We start from the raw sequence: 21744 nt of genomic DNA on the forward strand, positions 1-21744 counted from the left end.
CGGGGGAAAGGCACCCCGCCGCTCAACACCTCCTACCAGCCCTGCTCCAAACAGGGCTCCGCACATCCCGCGCCCGCTCTTCTCTTTGACGCTTCCCCAACGAGGAGCCGCTGCCCTCAGCCTCTTGGCAAAACCTCTCACGGGGTGCAGCCAGCGGCAGCGCTACCGCCTCGTTGGCCCTCGTCTCCTCCGCGTTCCCCACCGGCCGGCCCGCCTCACACCGCCTCACCATCAGCTCCGCTCTCCTCGCGCCAACCAAGACTCGGGGGCCTGTTGGAGCGCCTCCACACCAGGGCCACAAACGGGACGGCTCGCTGCCTTGCAATGCCTCTCCTGGAAGGAAAGCCTCACGCACCTGGGCTTCTTCAGCCTCCACAACAGCAAGGCTCCGAGGAGACCTTCTAGCGGCCTTCCGCTCCTCGAAGGGGGCTTAGAAAAAAGATGGGGCCGGGCTTTGAACTCGCCCCACGCAGCCGGTCCCTCGCCCTTCTCCCCCGCCCAGGGCAACAGGGGAGTTACAACCAGAAAAAAAACCCCGTGGCTTGAAAAGAAAAAAACAAACACTTTAGCGACTGCAACAGAGCAAAACAGTAACGCAAAGTCCAAACGGGTAACGCACAATGCGCTCGCTCACCACCCGACCAACGATACGCAGCCCGCCCCCGGCTGCCATCCCCATCCCGACCCCGACCCAACAAAGATGCCGCCGTCACGACCAGAAGCCAGAGAAAACCCGCCACCTTTATATCCTGACCGTGACGTCACAGGAGATGGAACACCCCAAGGGCCAAACCCGGCCCGGCCCGGCCCGGCCCTCCAACTGCGCCTCCTCCCACCTCAAAGAAAGGCAACTCCCTCCCATCTACCCTGGCCCAAACCCCACCTGCCAAAGCCCACATGCCACATTTGCCTCGGGCGCTCCGGAGATGCTCTCTCCCAGCTCAAGACCCGGGACAGAGCCTCTCCTGACAGCCAAAACCAGGACAGCTGGGCACAGACTTTGCCACGGGGACTCTGCCAGCAGGACCAGGGCTGATGGCTTGCAACTCACAGAGCCCAGATTCACACCAGATACAAGCAGCGAGACGTCTTCTACCACCAGCCTGCTCCTCAAACGCTGCAGCAGCTTGCCCCGAGAGCCGGGAGCTGCCCCACGGCGGCAAACTTTCACCGTCACCTTGGACGGGGCTCCCAGAGACCTGAGCCAGACCAAGACGGCCCTGCTCGCGTCCGCGGGGCTTGGACCGCAACACCTTTCACGGTCCCACTCAACCCAAAGCCGGCAAGGCCTCCACCGAGGACAGGCCCGGCACAGATCCCTTTGACTAGGCTGGCCTGGGCTCCCCTGCCCGCGTCAGCCATTTCTCGCGACAACTCTCGCCTTGCGCCGCTTGCTCCAACACACCTTGCAGCACCAGCTCTTCTAAGGCCGTGCGAACAAGCTCCAGCCTCCCACCTCCCAACACCAGCCTACCTCCTGTACTGACGGCACCCAGGGACGCCGAATCAGCACGCGCGTGCCAACGCCCCAGGCACGGCACCCACCAACACAACGGCGCCTGGCCACACACCACGGCCGCCGCCGCCACCACACTCCCATTTCTTGCCCCGGCTCCAAAAACTCCCAGAAAACACACGGCGGCCTCTCTCACAACAACACAACACCATCCCTGCTCTTCCCGGGCACCCCAAAACCTGGGCGAGCGCAACCTCCGCCTCCTCCCTGCTCCCTCTAGAGCTCGACAACTCCATCGGCTGGCTCGGCGCCACCTCCGCACGACTCCGGGACACCCCTCGTCGAGGGGCCCAGGCCATCCCAAACCCAAGGCCCTTCCTTGGCTGACGGCAGACATCTTCTTCTTTGCTCTCCAGCACGCTCAGCCAAGGAGGCAGACAAAACACCCGACGACCCCTGCTCCGGGGCCACGCGCGTGGCACCACAGCCGCGGTCCCAACGCCCCGGCGGGAGCAGCACCGAGAACGACCCTTCCCTTGCTCCTCTTCCTTCTTCCTTCCGCAAGCCTAGCCTCCGGCCTTTCTTGCCCGTTCCCATCAACACCCCAGCTGCGGCAGCTCCAGCCACCAACACAGCCACCGCTCAGGGGCCTGCACCCACAGGCACCTCCTCGCCATGCGCCGCCGCCACCCCCAGGCCCTCGCTCCCAGAGGGGGCTGCCCAGGCTCTGCCGAGTGACATCACTTCACAACCCTGCCCAACACGAAAAGGAAAGACCAGACAAGATGAAAACAAAGGCGAAAGGAAAACGCGCCACAGGCCAGCACGGGGCGCAAGGCGCACTCGGGCAGGAAGGGAAACTTCAGCCGCAGCCCCTTCACAGGGAAACCCGCACACACCTCCCCGCCACAGCTGCCCCCAGGGGCTCTGCCCCAGCGCGCGCTTTCGCATCCCCCACTCAACCACTACAGCCGACCTGCCCCCGACGCAGCCCCGGCAAAGCACCGCCACCGCCCTCCCCACGCGCGCCCACCCCACCAACGCACTTCCCCGACACCACCGCAGGCCACCAGCCAAAACTGAAAACCACAGCCGGAAACTCGCTGCCACCAGAAAGCGAGCGAGGGAAAGCCGCCGCACCACATAAAGCCGGCCACCCGGCAGCACCCCAAGCACAGCGCCCGCCCGCACAGCCCACGGCCCCACCATGGCTGCGCCCGCAACCCCACAGCCCCGCCTGCGCCCCGGCGCCCCGCCGCTCCTGCTCCTCCTGACGGCTCTCGCCACCGCCTTCGCCTGCCACCTCCTGCCTCCCCGCCACGACACCTTCCCCTGGGACAGCCTACAGCTCCTCCAGGCCATGGCTCCCAGCCCGACACAGCCCTGCCACCCCCACCAGGCGCCCCTCTTCCCCGACACCCTCCTCCACACCAGCCACCCACAGCAAGCCGCCGCCAACGCCCTCCGCATCCTCCAGCACCTCTTCCACACCCTCAGCAGCCCCAGCACCCCCCAACACTGGGACGCCCAGGCACGACACCACCTCCTCAACAGCCTCCAGCACCGCATCCACCAGCTCCACCAATGCCTGACGGCCAACGGCACGCTCGCCCAAGGCCCAGGGCCCCGCAGCCTCACGCTCCCCCTCGACAAATTCTTCAGGGACATCCAGCACTTCCTCCGCACCCACCACCACAGCGCCTGCGCCTGGGACCACGTCCGCCTCCAAGCTCGCGCCGCCTTCCAAGGCCTCCACAACCTCACCCGCACCATGCCCAACTAGCCCAACGGCCCCCACCAACCCGCACGGCCCCACGCACCCCCACCGCCGCCCCTCACCCACCACGACAGGCGCCGGGGCAACGACGGCCCGGCACCCGCACCCTCCACGCACCGCTCCTTCCCTTACACCACAACTTCTATTTATCTTCACAACGGGTTTTAGCTATTTATTCCACTATTTATTCCACACAAAATAAAGACCTCTTGCAAAAAGCCCGCCTCCGCCTCTCGTCTCAGCAGCACAGGAACGAGCCCCTGGGGGTGGCGCGGGCGGGGGAAAGGCACCCCGCCGCTCAACACCTCCTACCAGCCCTGCTCCAAACAGGGCTCCGCACATCCCGCGCCCGCTCTTCTCTTTGACGCTTCCCCAACGAGGAGCCGCTGCCCTCAGCCTCTTGGCAAAACCTCTCACGGGGTGCAGCCAGCGGCAGCGCTACCGCCTCGTTGGCCCTCGTCTCCTCCGCGTTCCCCACCGGCCGGCCCGCCTCACACCGCCTCACCATCAGCTCCGCTCTCCTCGCGCCAACCAAGACTCGGGGGCCTGTTGGAGCGCCTCCACACCAGGGCCACAAACGGGACGGCTCGCTGCCTTGCAATGCCTCTCCTGGAAGGAAAGCCTCACGCACCTGGGCTTCTTCAGCCTCCACAACAGCAAGGCTCCGAGGAGACCTTCTAGCGGCCTTCCGCTCCTCGAAGGGGGCTTAGAAAAAAGATGGGGCCGGGCTTTGAACTCGCCCCACGCAGCCGGTCCCTCGCCCTTCTCCCCCGCCCAGGGCAACAGGGGAGTTACAACCAGAAAAAAAACCCCGTGGCTTGAAAAGAAAAAAACAAACACTTTAGCGACTGCAACAGAGCAAAACAGTAACGCAAAGTCCAAACGGGTAACGCACAATGCGCTCGCTCACCACCCGACCAACGATACGCAGCCCGCCCCCGGCTGCCATCCCCATCCCGACCCCGACCCAACAAAGATGCCGCCGTCACGACCAGAAGCCAGAGAAAACCCGCCACCTTTATATCCTGACCGTGACGTCACAGGAGATGGAACACCCCAAGGGCCAAACCCGGCCCGGCCCGGCCCGGCCCTCCAACTGCGCCTCCTCCCACCTCAAAGAAAGGCAACTCCCTCCCATCTACCCTGGCCCAAACCCCACCTGCCAAAGCCCACATGCCACATTTGCCTCGGGCGCTCCGGAGATGCTCTCTCCCAGCTCAAGACCCGGGACAGAGCCTCTCCTGACAGCCAAAACCAGGACAGCTGGGCACAGACTTTGCCACGGGGACTCTGCCAGCAGGACCAGGGCTGATGGCTTGCAACTCACAGAGCCCAGATTCACACCAGATACAAGCAGCGAGACGTCTTCTACCACCAGCCTGCTCCTCAAACGCTGCAGCAGCTTGCCCCGAGAGCCGGGAGCTGCCCCACGGCGGCAAACTTTCACCGTCACCTTGGACGGGGCTCCCAGAGACCTGAGCCAGACCAAGACGGCCCTGCTCGCGTCCGCGGGGCTTGGACCGCAACACCTTTCACGGTCCCACTCAACCCAAAGCCGGCAAGGCCTCCACCGAGGACAGGCCCGGCACAGATCCCTTTGACTAGGCTGGCCTGGGCTCCCCTGCCCGCGTCAGCCATTTCTCGCGACAACTCTCGCCTTGCGCCGCTTGCTCCAACACACCTTGCAGCACCAGCTCTTCTAAGGCCGTGCGAACAAGCTCCAGCCTCCCACCTCCCAACACCAGCCTACCTCCTGTACTGACGGCACCCAGGGACGCCGAATCAGCACGCGCGTGCCAACGCCCCAGGCACGGCACCCACCAACACAACGGCGCCTGGCCACACACCACGGCCGCCGCCGCCACCACACTCCCATTTCTTGCCCCGGCTCCAAAAACTCCCAGAAAACACACGGCGGCCTCTCTCACAACAACACAACACCATCCCTGCTCTTCCCGGGCACCCCAAAACCTGGGCGAGCGCAACCTCCGCCTCCTCCCTGCTCCCTCTAGAGCTCGACAACTCCATCGGCTGGCTCGGCGCCACCTCCGCACGACTCCGGGACACCCCTCGTCGAGGGGCCCAGGCCATCCCAAACCCAAGGCCCTTCCTTGGCTGACGGCAGACATCTTCTTCTTTGCTCTCCAGCACGCTCAGCCAAGGAGGCAGACAAAACACCCGACGACCCCTGCTCCGGGGCCACGCGCGTGGCACCACAGCCGCGGTCCCAACGCCCCGGCGGGAGCAGCACCGAGAACGACCCTTCCCTTGCTCCTCTTCCTTCTTCCTTCCGCAAGCCTAGCCTCCGGCCTTTCTTGCCCGTTCCCATCAACACCCCAGCTGCGGCAGCTCCAGCCACCAACACAGCCACCGCTCAGGGGCCTGCACCCACAGGCACCTCCTCGCCATGCGCCGCCGCCACCCCCAGGCCCTCGCTCCCAGAGGGGGCTGCCCAGGCTCTGCCGAGTGACATCACTTCACAACCCTGCCCAACACGAAAAGGAAAGACCAGACAAGATGAAAACAAAGGCGAAAGGAAAACGCGCCACAGGCCAGCACGGGGCGCAAGGCGCACTCGGGCAGGAAGGGAAACTTCAGCCGCAGCCCCTTCACAGGGAAACCCGCACACACCTCCCCGCCACAGCTGCCCCCAGGGGCTCTGCCCCAGCGCGCGCTTTCGCATCCCCCACTCAACCACTACAGCCGACCTGCCCCCGACGCAGCCCCGGCAAAGCACCGCCACCGCCCTCCCCACGCGCGCCCACCCCACCAACGCACTTCCCCGACACCACCGCAGGCCACCAGCCAAAACTGAAAACCACAGCCGGAAACTCGCTGCCACCAGAAAGCGAGCGAGGGAAAGCCGCCGCACCACATAAAGCCGGCCACCCGGCAGCACCCCAAGCACAGCGCCCGCCCGCACAGCCCACGGCCCCACCATGGCTGCGCCCGCAACCCCACAGCCCCGCCTGCGCCCCGGCGCCCCGCCGCTCCTGCTCCTCCTGACGGCTCTCGCCACCGCCTTCGCCTGCCACCTCCTGCCTCCCCGCCACGACACCTTCCCCTGGGACAGCCTACAGCTCCTCCAGGCCATGGCTCCCAGCCCGACACAGCCCTGCCACCCCCACCAGGCGCCCCTCTTCCCCGACACCCTCCTCCACACCAGCCACCCACAGCAAGCCGCCGCCAACGCCCTCCGCATCCTCCAGCACCTCTTCCACACCCTCAGCAGCCCCAGCACCCCCCAACACTGGGACGCCCAGGCACGACACCACCTCCTCAACAGCCTCCAGCACCGCATCCACCAGCTCCACCAATGCCTGACGGCCAACGGCACGCTCGCCCAAGGCCCAGGGCCCCGCAGCCTCACGCTCCCCCTCGACAAATTCTTCAGGGACATCCAGCACTTCCTCCGCACCCACCACCACAGCGCCTGCGCCTGGGACCACGTCCGCCTCCAAGCTCGCGCCGCCTTCCAAGGCCTCCACAACCTCACCCGCACCATGCCCAACTAGCCCAACGGCCCCCACCAACCCGCACGGCCCCACGCACCCCCACCGCCGCCCCTCACCCACCACGACAGGCGCCGGGGCAACGACGGCCCGGCACCCGCACCCTCCACGCACCGCTCCTTCCCTTACACCACAACTTCTATTTATCTTCACAACGGGTTTTAGCTATTTATTCCACTATTTATTCCACACAAAATAAAGACCTCTTGCAAAAAGCCCGCCTCCGCCTCTCGTCTCAGCAGCACAGGAACGAGCCCCTGGGGGTGGCGCGGGCGGGGGAAAGGCACCCCGCCGCTCAACACCTCCTACCAGCCCTGCTCCAAACAGGGCTCCGCACATCCCGCGCCCGCTCTTCTCTTTGACGCTTCCCCAACGAGGAGCCGCTGCCCTCAGCCTCTTGGCAAAACCTCTCACGGGGTGCAGCCAGCGGCAGCGCTACCGCCTCGTTGGCCCTCGTCTCCTCCGCGTTCCCCACCGGCCGGCCCGCCTCACACCGCCTCACCATCAGCTCCGCTCTCCTCGCGCCAACCAAGACTCGGGGGCCTGTTGGAGCGCCTCCACACCAGGGCCACAAACGGGACGGCTCGCTGCCTTGCAATGCCTCTCCTGGAAGGAAAGCCTCACGCACCTGGGCTTCTTCAGCCTCCACAACAGCAAGGCTCCGAGGAGACCTTCTAGCGGCCTTCCGCTCCTCGAAGGGGGCTTAGAAAAAAGATGGGGCCGGGCTTTGAACTCGCCCCACGCAGCCGGTCCCTCGCCCTTCTCCCCCGCCCAGGGCAACAGGGGAGTTACAACCAGAAAAAAAACCCCGTGGCTTGAAAAGAAAAAAACAAACACTTTAGCGACTGCAACAGAGCAAAACAGTAACGCAAAGTCCAAACGGGTAACGCACAATGCGCTCGCTCACCACCCGACCAACGATACGCAGCCCGCCCCCGGCTGCCATCCCCATCCCGACCCCGACCCAACAAAGATGCCGCCGTCACGACCAGAAGCCAGAGAAAACCCGCCACCTTTATATCCTGACCGTGACGTCACAGGAGATGGAACACCCCAAGGGCCAAACCCGGCCCGGCCCGGCCCGGCCCTCCAACTGCGCCTCCTCCCACCTCAAAGAAAGGCAACTCCCTCCCATCTACCCTGGCCCAAACCCCACCTGCCAAAGCCCACATGCCACATTTGCCTCGGGCGCTCCGGAGATGCTCTCTCCCAGCTCAAGACCCGGGACAGAGCCTCTCCTGACAGCCAAAACCAGGACAGCTGGGCACAGACTTTGCCACGGGGACTCTGCCAGCAGGACCAGGGCTGATGGCTTGCAACTCACAGAGCCCAGATTCACACCAGATACAAGCAGCGAGACGTCTTCTACCACCAGCCTGCTCCTCAAACGCTGCAGCAGCTTGCCCCGAGAGCCGGGAGCTGCCCCACGGCGGCAAACTTTCACCGTCACCTTGGACGGGGCTCCCAGAGACCTGAGCCAGACCAAGACGGCCCTGCTCGCGTCCGCGGGGCTTGGACCGCAACACCTTTCACGGTCCCACTCAACCCAAAGCCGGCAAGGCCTCCACCGAGGACAGGCCCGGCACAGATCCCTTTGACTAGGCTGGCCTGGGCTCCCCTGCCCGCGTCAGCCATTTCTCGCGACAACTCTCGCCTTGCGCCGCTTGCTCCAACACACCTTGCAGCACCAGCTCTTCTAAGGCCGTGCGAACAAGCTCCAGCCTCCCACCTCCCAACACCAGCCTACCTCCTGTACTGACGGCACCCAGGGACGCCGAATCAGCACGCGCGTGCCAACGCCCCAGGCACGGCACCCACCAACACAACGGCGCCTGGCCACACACCACGGCCGCCGCCGCCACCACACTCCCATTTCTTGCCCCGGCTCCAAAAACTCCCAGAAAACACACGGCGGCCTCTCTCACAACAACACAACACCATCCCTGCTCTTCCCGGGCACTCCAAAACCTGGGCGAGCGCAACCTCCGCCTCCTCCCTGCTCCCTCTAGAGCTCGACAACTCCATCGGCTGGCTCGGCGCCACCTCCGCACGACTCCGGGACACCCCTCGTCGAGGGGCCCAGGCCATCCCAAACCCAAGGCCCTTCCTTGGCTGACGGCAGACATCTTCTTCTTTGCTCTCCAGCACGCTCAGCCAAGGAGGCAGACAAAACACCCGACGACCCCTGCTCCGGGGCCACGCGCGTGGCACCACAGCCGCGGTCCCAACGCCCCGGCGGGAGCAGCACCGAGAACGACCCTTCCCTTGCTCCTCTTCCTTCTTCCTTCCGCAAGCCTAGCCTCCGGCCTTTCTTGCCCGTTCCCATCAACACCCCAGCTGCGGCAGCTCCAGCCACCAACACAGCCACCGCTCAGGGGCCTGCACCCACAGGCACCTCCTCGCCATGCGCCGCCGCCACCCCCAGGCCCTCGCTCCCAGAGGGGGCTGCCCAGGCTCTGCCGAGTGACATCACTTCACAACCCTGCCCAACACGAAAAGGAAAGACCAGACAAGATGAAAACAAAGGCGAAAGGAAAACGCGCCACAGGCCAGCACGGGGCGCAAGGCGCACTCGGGCAGGAAGGGAAACTTCAGCCGCAGCCCCTTCACAGGGAAACCCGCACACACCTCCCCGCCACAGCTGCCCCCAGGGGCTCTGCCCCAGCGCGCGCTTTCGCATCCCCCACTCAACCACTACAGCCGACCTGCCCCCGACGCAGCCCCGGCAAAGCACCGCCACCGCCCTCCCCACGCGCGCCCACCCCACCAACGCACTTCCCCGACACCACCGCAGGCCACCAGCCAAAACTGAAAACCACAGCCGGAAACTCGCTGCCACCAGAAAGCGAGCGAGGGAAAGCCGCCGCACCACATAAAGCCGGCCACCCGGCAGCACCCCAAGCACAGCGCCCGCCCGCACAGCCCACGGCCCCACCATGGCTGCGCCCGCAACCCCACAGCCCCGCCTGCGCCCCGGCGCCCCGCCGCTCCTGCTCCTCCTGACGGCTCTCGCCACCGCCTTCGCCTGCCACCTCCTGCCTCCCCGCCACGACACCTTCCCCTGGGACAGCCTACAGCTCCTCCAGGCCATGGCTCCCAGCCCGACACAGCCCTGCCACCCCCACCAGGCGCCCCTCTTCCCCGACACCCTCCTCCACACCAGCCACCCACAGCAAGCCGCCGCCAACGCCCTCCGCATCCTCCAGCACCTCTTCCACACCCTCAGCAGCCCCAGCACCCCCCAACACTGGGACGCCCAGGCACGACACCACCTCCTCAACAGCCTCCAGCACCGCATCCACCAGCTCCACCAATGCCTGACGGCCAACGGCACGCTCGCCCAAGGCCCAGGGCCCCGCAGCCTCACGCTCCCCCTCGACAAATTCTTCAGGGACATCCAGCACTTCCTCCGCACCCACCACCACAGCGCCTGCGCCTGGGACCACGTCCGCCTCCAAGCTCGCGCCGCCTTCCAAGGCCTCCACAACCTCACCCGCACCATGCCCAACTAGCCCAACGGCCCCCACCAACCCGCACGGCCCCACGCACCCCCACCGCCGCCCCTCACCCACCACGACAGGCGCCGGGGCAACGACGGCCCGGCACCCGCACCCTCCACGCACCGCTCCTTCCCTTACACCACAACTTCTATTTATCTTCACAACGGGTTTTAGCTATTTATTCCACTATTTATTCCACACAAAATAAAGACCTCTTGCAAAAAGCCCGCCTCCGCCTCTCGTCTCAGCAGCACAGGAACGAGCCCCTGGGGGTGGCGCGGGCGGGGGAAAGGCACCCCGCCGCTCAACACCTCCTACCAGCCCTGCTCCAAACAGGGCTCCGCACATCCCGCGCCCGCTCTTCTCTTTGACGCTTCCCCAACGAGGAGCCGCTGCCCTCAGCCTCTTGGCAAAACCTCTCACGGGGTGCAGCCAGCGGCAGCGCTACCGCCTCGTTGGCCCTCGTCTCCTCCGCGTTCCCCACCGGCCGGCCCGCCTCACACCGCCTCACCATCAGCTCCGCTCTCCTCGCGCCAACCAAGACTCGGGGGCCTGTTGGAGCGCCTCCACACCAGGGCCACAAACGGGACGGCTCGCTGCCTTGCAATGCCTCTCCTGGAAGGAAAGCCTCACGCACCTGGGCTTCTTCAGCCTCCACAACAGCAAGGCTCCGAGGAGACCTTCTAGCGGCCTTCCGCTCCTCGAAGGGGGCTTAGAAAAAAGATGGGGCCGGGCTTTGAACTCGCCCCACGCAGCCGGTCCCTCGCCCTTCTCCCCCGCCCAGGGCAACAGGGGAGTTACAACCAGAAAAAAAACCCCGTGGCTTGAAAAGAAAAAAACAAACACTTTAGCGACTGCAACAGAGCAAAACAGTAACGCAAAGTCCAAACGGGTAACGCACAATGCGCTCGCTCACCACCCGACCAACGATACGCAGCCCGCCCCCGGCTGCCATCCCCATCCCGACCCCGACCCAACAAAGATGCCGCCGTCACGACCAGAAGCCAGAGAAAACCCGCCACCTTTATATCCTGACCGTGACGTCACAGGAGATGGAACACCCCAAGGGCCAAACCCGGCCCGGCCCGGCCCGGCCCTCCAACTGCGCCTCCTCCCACCTCAAAGAAAGGCAACTCCCTCCCATCTACCCTGGCCCAAACCCCACCTGCCAAAGCCCACATGCCACATTTGCCTCGGGCGCTCCGGAGATGCTCTCTCCCAGCTCAAGACCCGGGACAGAGCCTCTCCTGACAGCCAAAACCAGGACAGCTGGGCACAGACTTTGCCACGGGGACTCTGCCAGCAGGACCAGGGCTGATGGCTTGCAACTCACAGAGCCCAGATTCACACCAGATACAAGCAGCGAGACGTCTTCTACCACCAGCCTGCTCCTCAAACGCTGCAGCAGCTTGCCCCGAGAGCCGGGAGCTGCCCCACGGCGGCAAACTTTCACCGTCACCTTGGACGGGGCTCCCAGAGACCTGAGCCAGACCAAGACGGCCCTGCTCGCGTCCGCGGGGCTTGGACCGCAACACCTTTCACGGTCCCACTCAACCCAAAGCCGGCAAGGCCTCCACCGAGGACAGGCCCGGCACAGATCCCTTTGACTAGGCTGGCCTGGGCTCCCCTGCCCGCGTCAGCCATTTCTCGCGACAACTCTCGCCTTGCGCCGCTTGCTCCAACACACCTTGCAGCACCAGCTCTTCTAAGGCCGTGCGAACAAGCTCCAGCCTCCCACCTCCCAACACCAGCCTACCTCCTGTACTGACGGCACCCAGGGACGCCGAATCAGCACGCGCGTGCCAACGCCCCAGGCACGGCACCCACCAACACAACGGCGCCTGGCCACACACCACGGCCGCCGCCGCCACCACACTCCCATTTCTTGCCCCGGCTCCAAAAACTCCCAGAAAACACACGGCGGCCTCTCTCACAACAACACAACACCATCCCTGCTCTTCCCGGGCACCCCAAAACCTGGGCGAGCGCAACCTCCGCCTCCTCCCTGCTCCCTCTAGAGCTCGACAACTCCATCGGCTGGCTCGGCGCCACCTCCGCACGACTCCGGGACACCCCTCGTCGAGGGGCCCAGGCCATCCCAAACCCAAGGCCCTTCCTTGGCTGACGGCAGACATCTTCTTCTTTGCTCTCCAGCACGCTCAGCCAAGGAGGCAGACAAAACACCCGACGACCCCTGCTCCGGGGCCACGCGCGTGGCACCACAGCCGCGGTCCCAACGCCCCGGCGGGAGCAGCACCGAGAACGACCCTTCCCTTGCTCCTCTTCCTTCTTCCTTCCGCAAGCCTAGCCTCCGGCCTTTCTTGCCCGTTCCCATCAACACCCCAGCTGCGGCAGCTCCAGCCACCAACACAGCCACCGCTCAGGGGCCTGCACCCACAGGCACCTCCTCGCCATGCGCCGCCGCCACCCCCAGGCCCTCGCTCCCAGAGGGGGCTGCCCAGGCTCTGCCGAGTGACATCACTTCACAACCCTGCCCAACACGAAAAGGAAAGACCAGACAAGATGAAAACAAAGGCGAAAGGAAAACGCGCCACAGGCCAGCACGGGGCGCAAGGCGCACTCGGGCAGGAAGGGAAACTTCAGCCGCAGCCCCTTCACAGGGAAACCCGCACACACCTCCCCGCCACAGCTGCCCCCAGGGGCTCTGCCCCAGCGCGCGCTTTCGCATCCCCCACTCAACCACTACAGCCGACCTGCCCCCGACGCAGCCCCGGCAAAGCACCGCCACCGCCCTCCCCACGCGCGCCCACCCCACCAACGCACTTCCCCGACACCACCGCAGGCCACCAGCCAAAACTGAAAACCACAGCCGGAAACTCGCTGCCACCAGAAAGCGAGCGAGGGAAAGCCGCCGCACCACATAAAGCCGGCCACCCGGCAGCACCCCAAGCACAGCGCCCGCCCGCACAGCCCACGGCCCCACCATGGCTGCGCCCGCAACCCCACAGCCCCGCCTGCGCCCCGGCGCCCCGCCGCTCCTGCTCCTCCTGACGGCTCTCGCCACCGCCTTCGCCTGCCACCTCCTGCCTCCCCGCCACGACACCTTCCCCTGGGACAGCCTACAGCTCCTCCAGGCCATGGCTCCCAGCCCGACACAGCCCTGCCACCCCCACCAGGCGCCCCTCTTCCCCGACACCCTCCTCCACACCAGCCACCCACAGCAAGCCGCCGCCAACGCCCTCCGCATCCTCCAGCACCTCTTCCACACCCTCAGCAGCCCCAGCACCCCCCAACACTGGGACGCCCAGGCACGACACCACCTCCTCAACAGCCTCCAGCACCGCATCCACCAGCTCCACCAATGCCTGACGGCCAACGGCACGCTCGCCCAAGGCCCAGGGCCCCGCAGCCTCACGCTCCCCCTCGACAAATTCTTCAGGGACATCCAGCACTTCCTCCGCACCCACCACCACAGCGCCTGCGCCTGGGACCACGTCCGCCTCCAAGCTCGCGCCGCCTTCCAAGGCCTCCACAACCTCACCCGCACCATGCCCAACTAGCCCAACGGCCCCCACCAACCCGCACGGCCCCACGCACCCCCACCGCCGCCCCTCACCCACCACGACAGGCGCCGGGGCAACGACGGCCCGGCACCCGCACCCTCCACGCACCGCTCCTTCCCTTACACCACAACTTCTATTTATCTTCACAACGGGTTTTAGCTATTTATTCCACTATTTATTCCACACAAAATAAAGACCTCTTGCAAAAAGCCCGCCTCCGCCTCTCGTCTCAGCAGCACAGGAACGAGCCCCTGGGGGTGGCGCGGGCGGGGGAAAGGCACCCCGCCGCTCAACACCTCCTACCAGCCCTGCTCCAAACAGGGCTCCGCACATCCCGCGCCCGCTCTTCTCTTTGACGCTTCCCCAACGAGGAGCCGCTGCCCTCAGCCTCTTGGCAAAACCTCTCACGGGGTGCAGCCAGCGGCAGCGCTACCGCCTCGTTGGCCCTCGTCTCCTCCGCGTTCCCCACCGGCCGGCCCGCCTCACACCGCCTCACCATCAGCTCCGCTCTCCTCGCGCCAACCAAGACTCGGGGGCCTGTTGGAGCGCCTCCACACCAGGGCCACAAATGGGACGGCTCGCTGCCTTGCAATGCCTCTCCTGGAAGGAAAGCCTCACGCACCTGGGCTTCTTCAGCCTCCACAACAGCAAGGCTCCGAGGAGACCTTCTAGCGGCCTTCCGCTCCTCGAAGGGGGCTTAGAAAAAAGATGGGGCCGGGCTTTGAACTCGCCCCACGCAGCCGGTCCCTCGCCCTTCTCCCCCGCCCAGGGCAACAGGGGAGTTACAACCAGAAAAAAAACCCCGTGGCTTGAAAAGAAAAAAACAAACACTTTAGCGACTGCAACAGAGCAAAACAGTAACGCAAAGTCCAAACGGGTAACGCACAATGCGCTCGCTCACCACCCGACCAACGATACGCAGCCCGCCCCCGGCTGCCATCCCCATCCCGACCCCGACCCAACAAAGATGCCGCCGTCACGACCAGAAGCCAGAGAAAACCCGCCACCTTTATATCCTGACCGTGACGTCACAGGAGATGGAACACCCCAAGGGCCAAACCCGGCCCGGCCCGGCCCGGCCCTCCAACTGCGCCTCCTCCCACCTCAAAGAAAGGCAACTCCCTCCCATCTACCCTGGCCCAAACCCCACCTGCCAAAGCCCACATGCCACATTTGCCTCGGGCGCTCCGGAGATGCTCTCTCCCAGCTCAAGACCCGGGACAGAGCCTCTCCTGACAGCCAAAACCAGGACAGCTGGGCACAGACTTTGCCACGGGGACTCTGCCAGCAGGACCAGGGCTGATGGCTTGCAACTCACAGAGCCCAGATTCACACCAGATACAAGCAGCGAGACGTCTTCTACCACCAGCCTGCTCCTCAAACGCTGCAGCAGCTTGCCCCGAGAGCCGGGAGCTGCCCCACGGCGGCAAACTTTCACCGTCACCTTGGACGGGGCTCCCAGAGACCTGAGCCAGACCAAGACGGCCCTGCTCGCGTCCGCGGGGCTTGGACCGCAACACCTTTCACGGTCCCACTCAACCCAAAGCCGGCAAGGCCTCCACCGAGGACAGGCCCGGCACAGATCCCTTTGACTAGGCTGGCCTGGGCTCCCCTGCCCGCGTCAGCCATTTCTCGCGACAACTCTCGCCTTGCGCCGCTTGCTCCAACACACCTTGCAGCACCAGCTCTTCTAAGGCCGTGCGAACAAGCTCCAGCCTCCCACCTCCCAACACCAGCCTACCTCCTGTACTGACGGCACCCAGGGACGCCGAATCAGCACGCGCGTGCCAACGCCCCAGGCACGGCACCCACCAACACAACGGCGCCTGGCCACACACCACGGCCGCCGCCGCCACCACACTCCCATTTCTTGCCCCGGCTCCAAAAGCTCCCAGAAAACACACGGCGGCCTCTCTCACAACAACACAACACCATCCCTGCTCTTCCCGGGCACCCCAAAACCTGGGTGAGCGCAACCTCCGCCTCCTCCCTGCTCCCTCTAGAGCTCGACAACTCCATCGGCTGGCTCGGCGCCACCTCCGCACGACTCCGGGACACCCCTCGTCGAGGGGCCCAGGCCATCCCAAACCCAAGGCCCTTCCTTGGCTGACGGCAGACATCTTCTTCTTTGCTCTCCAGCACGCTCAGCCAAGGAGGCAGACAAAACACCCGACGACCCCTGCTCCGGGGCCACGCGCGTGGCACCACAGCCGCGGTCCCAACGCCCCGGCGGGAGCAGCACCGAGAACGACCCTTCCCTTGCTCCTCTTCCTTCTTCCTTCCGCAAGCCTAGCCTCCGGCCTTTCTTGCCCGTTCCCATCAACACCCCAGCTGCGGCAGCTCCAGCCACCAACACAGCCACCGCTCAGGGGCCTGCACCCACAGGCACCTCCTCGCCATGCGCCGCCGCCACCCCCAGGCCCTCGCTCCCAGAGGGGGCTGCCCAGGCTCTGCCGAGTGACATCACTTCACAACCCTGCCCAACACGAAAAGGAAAGACCAGACAAGATGAAAACAAAGGCGAAAGGAAAACGCGCCACAGGCCAGCACGGGGCGCAAGGCGCACTCGGGCAGGAAGGGAAACTTCAGCCGCAGCCCCTTCACAGGGAAACCCGCACACACCTCCCCGCCACAGCTGCCCCCAGGGGCTCTGCCCCAGCGCGCGCTTTCGCATCCCCCACTCAACCACTACAGCCGACCTGCCCCCGACGCAGCCCCGGCAAAGCACCGCCACCGCCCTCCCCACGCGCGCCCACCCCACCAACGCACTTCCCCGACACCACCGCAGGCCACCAGCCAAAACTGAAAACCACAGCCGGAAACTCGCTGCCACCAGAAAGCGAGCGAGGGAAAGCCGCCGCACCACATAAAGCCGGCCACCCGGCAGCACCCCAAGCACAGCGCCCGCCCGCACAGCCCACGGCCCCACCATGGCTGCGCCCGCAACCCCACAGCCCCGCCTGCGCCCCGGCGCCCCGCCGCTCCTGCTCCTCCTGACGGCTCTCGCCACCGCCTTCGCCTGCCACCTCCTGCCTCCCCGCCACGACACCTTCCCCTGGGACAGCCTACAGCTCCTCCAGGCCATGGCTCCCAGCCCGACACAGCCCTGCCACCCCCACCAGGCGCCCCTCTTCCCCGACACCCTCCTCCACACCAGCCACCCACAGCAAGCCGCCGCCAACGCCCTCCGCATCCTCCAGCACCTCTTCCACACCCTCAGCAGCCCCAGCACCCCCCAACACTGGGACGCCCAGGCACGACACCACCTCCTCAACAGCCTCCAGCACCGCATCCACCAGCTCCACCAATGCCTGACGGCCAACGGCACGCTCGCCCAAGGCCCAGGGCCCCGCAGCCTCACGCTCCCCCTCGACAAATTCTTCAGGGACATCCAGCACTTCCTCCGCACCCACCACCACAGCGCCTGCGCCTGGGACCACGTCCGCCTCCAAGCTCGCGCCGCCTTCCAAGGCCTCCACAACCTCACCCGCACCATGCCCAACTAGCCCAACGGCCCCCACCAACCCGCACGGCCCCACGCACCCCCACCGCCGCCCCTCACCCACCACGACAGGCGCCGGGGCAACGACGGCCCGGCACCCGCACCCTCCACGCACCGCTCCTTCCCTTACACCACAACTTCTATTTATCTTCACAACGGGTTTTAGCTATTTATTCCACTATTTATTCCACACAAAATAAAGACCTCTTGCAAAAAGCCCGCCTCCGCCTCTCGTCTCAGCAGCACAGGAACGAGCCCCTGGGGGTGGCGCGGGCGGGGGAAAGGCACCCCGCCGCTCAACACCTCCTACCAGCCCTGCTCCAAACAGGGCTCCGCACATCCCGCGCCCGCTCTTCTCTTTGACGCTTCCCCAACGAGGAGCCGCTGCCCTCAGCCTCTTGGCAAAACCTCTCACGGGGTGCAGCCAGCGGCAGCGCTACCGCCTCGTTGGCCCTCGTCTCCTCCGCGTTCCCCACCGGCCGGCCCGCCTCACACCGCCTCACCATCAGCTCCGCTCTCCTCGCGCCAACCAAGACTCGGGGGCCTGTTGGAGCGCCTCCACACCAGGGCCACAAACGGGACGGCTCGCTGCCTTGCAATGCCTCTCCTGGAAGGAAAGCCTCACGCACCTGGGCTTCTTCAGCCTCCACAACAGCAAGGCTCCGAGGAGACCTTCTAGCGGCCTTCCGCTCCTCGAAGGGGGCTTAGAAAAAAGATGGGGCCGGGCTTTGAACTCGCCCCACGCAGCCGGTCCCTCGCCCTTCTCCCCCGCCCAGGGCAACAGGGGAGTTACAACCAGAAAAAAAACCCCGTGGCTTGAAAAGAAAAAAACAAACACTTTAGCGACTGCAACAGAGCAAAACAGTAACGCAAAGTCCAAACGGGTAACGCACAATGCGCTCGCTCACCACCCGACCAACGATACGCAGCCCGCCCCCGGCTGCCATCCCCATCCCGACCCCGACCCAACAAAGATGCCGCCGTCACGACCAGAAGCCAGAGAAAACCCGCCACCTTTATATCCTGACCGTGACGTCACAGGAGATGGAACACCCCAAGGGCCAAACCCGGCCCGGCCCGGCCCGGCCCTCCAACTGCGCCTCCTCCCACCTCAAAGAAAGGCAACTCCCTCCCATCTACCCTGGCCCAAACCCCACCTGCCAAAGCCCACATGCCACATTTGCCTCGGGCGCTCCGGAGATGCTCTCTCCCAGCTCAAGACCCGGGACAGAGCCTCTCCTGACAGCCAAAACCAGGACAGCTGGGCACAGACTTTGCCACGGGGACTCTGCCAGCAGGACCAGGGCTGATGGCTTGCAACTCACAGAGCCCAGATTCACACCAGATACAAGCAGCGAGACGTCTTCTACCACCAGCCTGCTCCTCAAACGCTGCAGCAGCTTGCCCCGAGAGCCGGGAGCTGCCCCACGGCGGCAAACTTTCACCGTCACCTTGGACGGGGCTCCCAGAGACCTGAGCCAGACCAAGACGGCCCTGCTCGCGTCCGCGGGGCTTGGACCGCAACACCTTTCACGGTCCCACTCAACCCAAAGCCGGCAAGGCCTCCACCGAGGACAGGCCCGGCACAGATCCCTTTGACTAGGCTGGCCTGGGCTCCCCTGCCCGCGTCAGCCATTTCTCGCGACAACTCTCGCCTTGCGCCGCTTGCTCCAACACACCTTGCAGCACCAGCTCTTCTAAGGCCGTGCGAACAAGCTCCAGCCTCCCACCTCCCAACACCAGCCTACCTCCTGTACTGACGGCACCCAGGGACGCCGAATCAGCACGCGCGTGCCAACGCCCCAGGCACGGCACCCACCAACACAACGGCGCCTGGCCACACACCACGGCCGCCGCCGCCACCACACTCCCATTTCTTGCCCCGGCTCCAAAAACTCCCAGAAAACACACGGCGGCCTCTCTCACAACAACACAACACCATCCCTGCTCTTCCCGGGCACTCCAAAACCTGGGCGAGCGCAACCTCCGCCTCCTCCCTGCTCCCTCTAGAGCTCGACAACTCCATCGGCTGGCTCGGCGCCACCTCCGCACGACTCCGGGACACCCCTCGTCGAGGGGCCCAGGCCATCCCAAACCCAAGGCCCTTCCTTGGCTGACGGCAGACATCTTCTTCTTTGCTCTCCAGCACGCTCAGCCAAGGAGGCAGACAAAACACCCGACGACCCCTGCTCCGGGGCCACGCGCGTGGCACCACAGCCGCGGTCCCAACGCCCCGGCGGGAGCAGCACCGAGAACGACCCTTCCCTTGCTCCTCTTCCTTCTTCCTTCCGCAAGCCTAGCCTCCGGCCTTTCTTGCCCGTTCCCATCAACACCCCAGCTGCGGCAGCTCCAGCCACCAACACAGCCACCGCTCAGGGGCCTGCACCCACAGGCACCTCCTCGCCATGCGCCGCCGCCACCCCCAGGCCCTCGCTCCCAGAGGGGGCTGCCCAGGCTCTGCCGAGTGACATCACTTCACAACCCTGCCCAACACGAAAAGGAAAGACCAGACAAGATGAAAACAAAGGCGAAAGGAAAACGCGCCACAGGCCAGCACGGGGCGCAAGGCGCACTCGGGCAGGAAGGGAAACTTCAGCCGCAGCCCCTTCACAGGGAAACCCGCACACACCTCCCCGCCACAGCTGCCCCCAGGGGCTCTGCCCCAGCGCGCGCTTTCGCATCCCCCACTCAACCACTACAGCCGACCTGCCCCCGACGCAGCCCCGGCAAAGCACCGCCACCGCCCTCCCCACGCGCGCCCACCCCACCAACGCACTTCCCCGACACCACCGCAGGCCACCAGCCAAAACTGAAAACCACAGCCGGAAACTCGCTGCCACCAGAAAGCGAGCGAGGGAAAGCCGCCGCACCACATAAAGCCGGCCACCCGGCAGCACCCCAAGCACAGCGCCCGCCCGCACAGCCCACGGCCCCACCATGGCTGCGCCCGCAACCCCACAGCCCCGCCTGCGCCCCGGCGCCCCGCCGCTCCTGCTCCTCCTGACGGCTCTCGCCACCGCCTTCGCCTGCCACCTCCTGCCTCCCCGCCACGACACCTTCCCCTGGGACAGCCTACAGCTCCTCCAGGCCATGGCTCCCAGCCCGACACAGCCCTGCCACCCCCACCAGGCGCCCCTCTTCCCCGACACCCTCCTCCACACCAGCCACCCACAGCAAGCCGCCGCCAACGCCCTCCGCATCCTCCAGCACCTCTTCCACACCCTCAGCAGCCCCAGCACCCCCCAACACTGGGACGCCCAGGCACGACACCACCTCCTCAACAGCCTCCAGCACCGCATCCACCAGCTCCACCAACGCCTGACGGCCAACGGCACGCTCGCCCAAGGCCCAGGGCCCCGCAGCCTCACGCTCCCCCTCGACAAATTCTTCAGGGACATCCAGCACTTCCTCCGCACCCACCACCACAGCGCCTGCGCCTGGGACCACGTCCGCCTCCAAGCTCGCGCCGCCTTCCAAGGCCTCCACAACCTCACCCGCACCATGCCCAACTAGCCCAACGGCCCCCACCAACCCGCACGGCCCCACGCACCCCCACCGCCGCCCCTCACCCACCACGACAGGCGCCGGGGCAACGACGGCCCGGCACCCGCACCCTCCACGCACCGCTCCTTCCCTTACACCACAACTTCTATTTATCTTCACAACGGGTTTTAGCTATTTATTCCACTATTTATTCCACACAAAATAAAGACCTCTTGCAAAAAGCCCGCCTCCGCCTCTCGTCTCAGCAGCACAGGAACGAGCCCCTGGGGGTGGCGCGGGCGGGGGAAAGGCACCCCGCCGCTCAACACCTCCTACCAGCCCTGCTCCAAACAGGGCTCCGCACATCCCGCGCCCGCTCTTCTCTTTGACGCTTCCCCAACGAGGAGCCGCTGCCCTCAGCCTCTTGGCAAAACCTCTCACGGGGTGCAGCCAGCGGCAGCGCTACCGCCTCGTTGGCCCTCGTCTCCTCCGCGTTCCCCACCGGCCGGCCCGCCTCACACCGCCTCACCATCAGCTCCGCTCTCCTCGCGCCAACCAAGACTCGGGGGCCTGTTGGAGCGCCTCCACACCAGGGCCACAAACGGGACGGCTCGCTGCCTTGCAATGCCTCTCCTGGAAGGAAAGCCTCACGCACCTGGGCTTCTTCAGCCTCCACAACAGCAAGGCTCCGAGGAGACCTTCTAGCGGCCTTCCGCTCCTCGAAGGGGGCTTAGAAAAAAGATGGGGCCGGGCTTTGAACTCGCCCCACGCAGCCGGTCCCTCGCCCTTCTCCCCCGCCCAGGGCAACAGGGGAGTTACAACCAGAAAAAAAACCCCGTGGCTTGAAAAGAAAAAAACAAACACTTTAGCGACTGCAACAGAGCAAAACAGTAACGCAAAGTCCAAACGGGTAACGCACAATGCGCTCGCTCACCACCCGACCAACGATACGCAGCCCGCCCCCGGCTGCCATCCCCATCCCGACCCCGA

General features: G+C 65.5%; 7 protein-coding genes across 10 annotated transcripts in view; 6 read left to right on the top strand and 1 right to left on the bottom strand.

The window, feature by feature from the left end:
* Nucleotides 1–21744, bottom strand: part of UBAP2 (ubiquitin associated protein 2) — a 120251-nt gene that overhangs the window by 15424 nt on the left and 83083 nt on the right. The gene's annotated exons all lie outside the window — the stretch shown is intronic.
* On the top strand, nucleotides 2532–3438 carry LOC141973080 (interferon-like). Its single transcript, XM_074931196.1, has one exon. It carries the CDS (start codon nucleotides 2664–2666, stop codon nucleotides 3237–3239), a length of 576 nt encoding a protein of 191 aa, XP_074787297.1. The 5' UTR covers nucleotides 2532–2663; the 3' UTR covers nucleotides 3240–3438.
* Nucleotides 6041–6947, top strand: LOC141973081 (interferon-like). The gene has a single exon (XM_074931197.1). The coding sequence runs from the start codon at nucleotides 6173–6175 to the stop codon at nucleotides 6746–6748; it is 576 nt and encodes a 191-aa protein (XP_074787298.1). The 5' UTR covers nucleotides 6041–6172; the 3' UTR covers nucleotides 6749–6947.
* Nucleotides 8731–10298, top strand: LOC141974032 (interferon-like). Its single transcript, XM_074933286.1, has one exon. It carries the CDS (start codon nucleotides 9682–9684, stop codon nucleotides 10255–10257), a length of 576 nt encoding a protein of 191 aa, XP_074789387.1. The 5' UTR covers nucleotides 8731–9681; the 3' UTR covers nucleotides 10258–10298.
* LOC141974030 (interferon-like) lies at nucleotides 13180–14327 on the top strand. Its single transcript, XM_074933283.1, has one exon. It carries the CDS (start codon nucleotides 13191–13193, stop codon nucleotides 13764–13766), a length of 576 nt encoding a protein of 191 aa, XP_074789384.1. The 5' UTR covers nucleotides 13180–13190; the 3' UTR covers nucleotides 13767–14327.
* On the top strand, nucleotides 16523–17474 carry LOC141974031 (interferon-like). The gene has a single exon (XM_074933284.1). The coding sequence runs from the start codon at nucleotides 16700–16702 to the stop codon at nucleotides 17273–17275; it is 576 nt and encodes a 191-aa protein (XP_074789385.1). The 5' UTR covers nucleotides 16523–16699; the 3' UTR covers nucleotides 17276–17474.
* LOC141973241 (interferon-like) lies at nucleotides 19258–20983 on the top strand. The gene has a single exon (XM_074931587.1). The coding sequence runs from the start codon at nucleotides 20209–20211 to the stop codon at nucleotides 20782–20784; it is 576 nt and encodes a 191-aa protein (XP_074787688.1). The 5' UTR covers nucleotides 19258–20208; the 3' UTR covers nucleotides 20785–20983.

This window comes from Athene noctua, chromosome Z (genome assembly GCF_965140245.1).
Source record: "Athene noctua chromosome Z, bAthNoc1.hap1.1, whole genome shotgun sequence".
Taxonomy (NCBI): domain Eukaryota; kingdom Metazoa; phylum Chordata; class Aves; order Strigiformes; family Strigidae; genus Athene; species Athene noctua.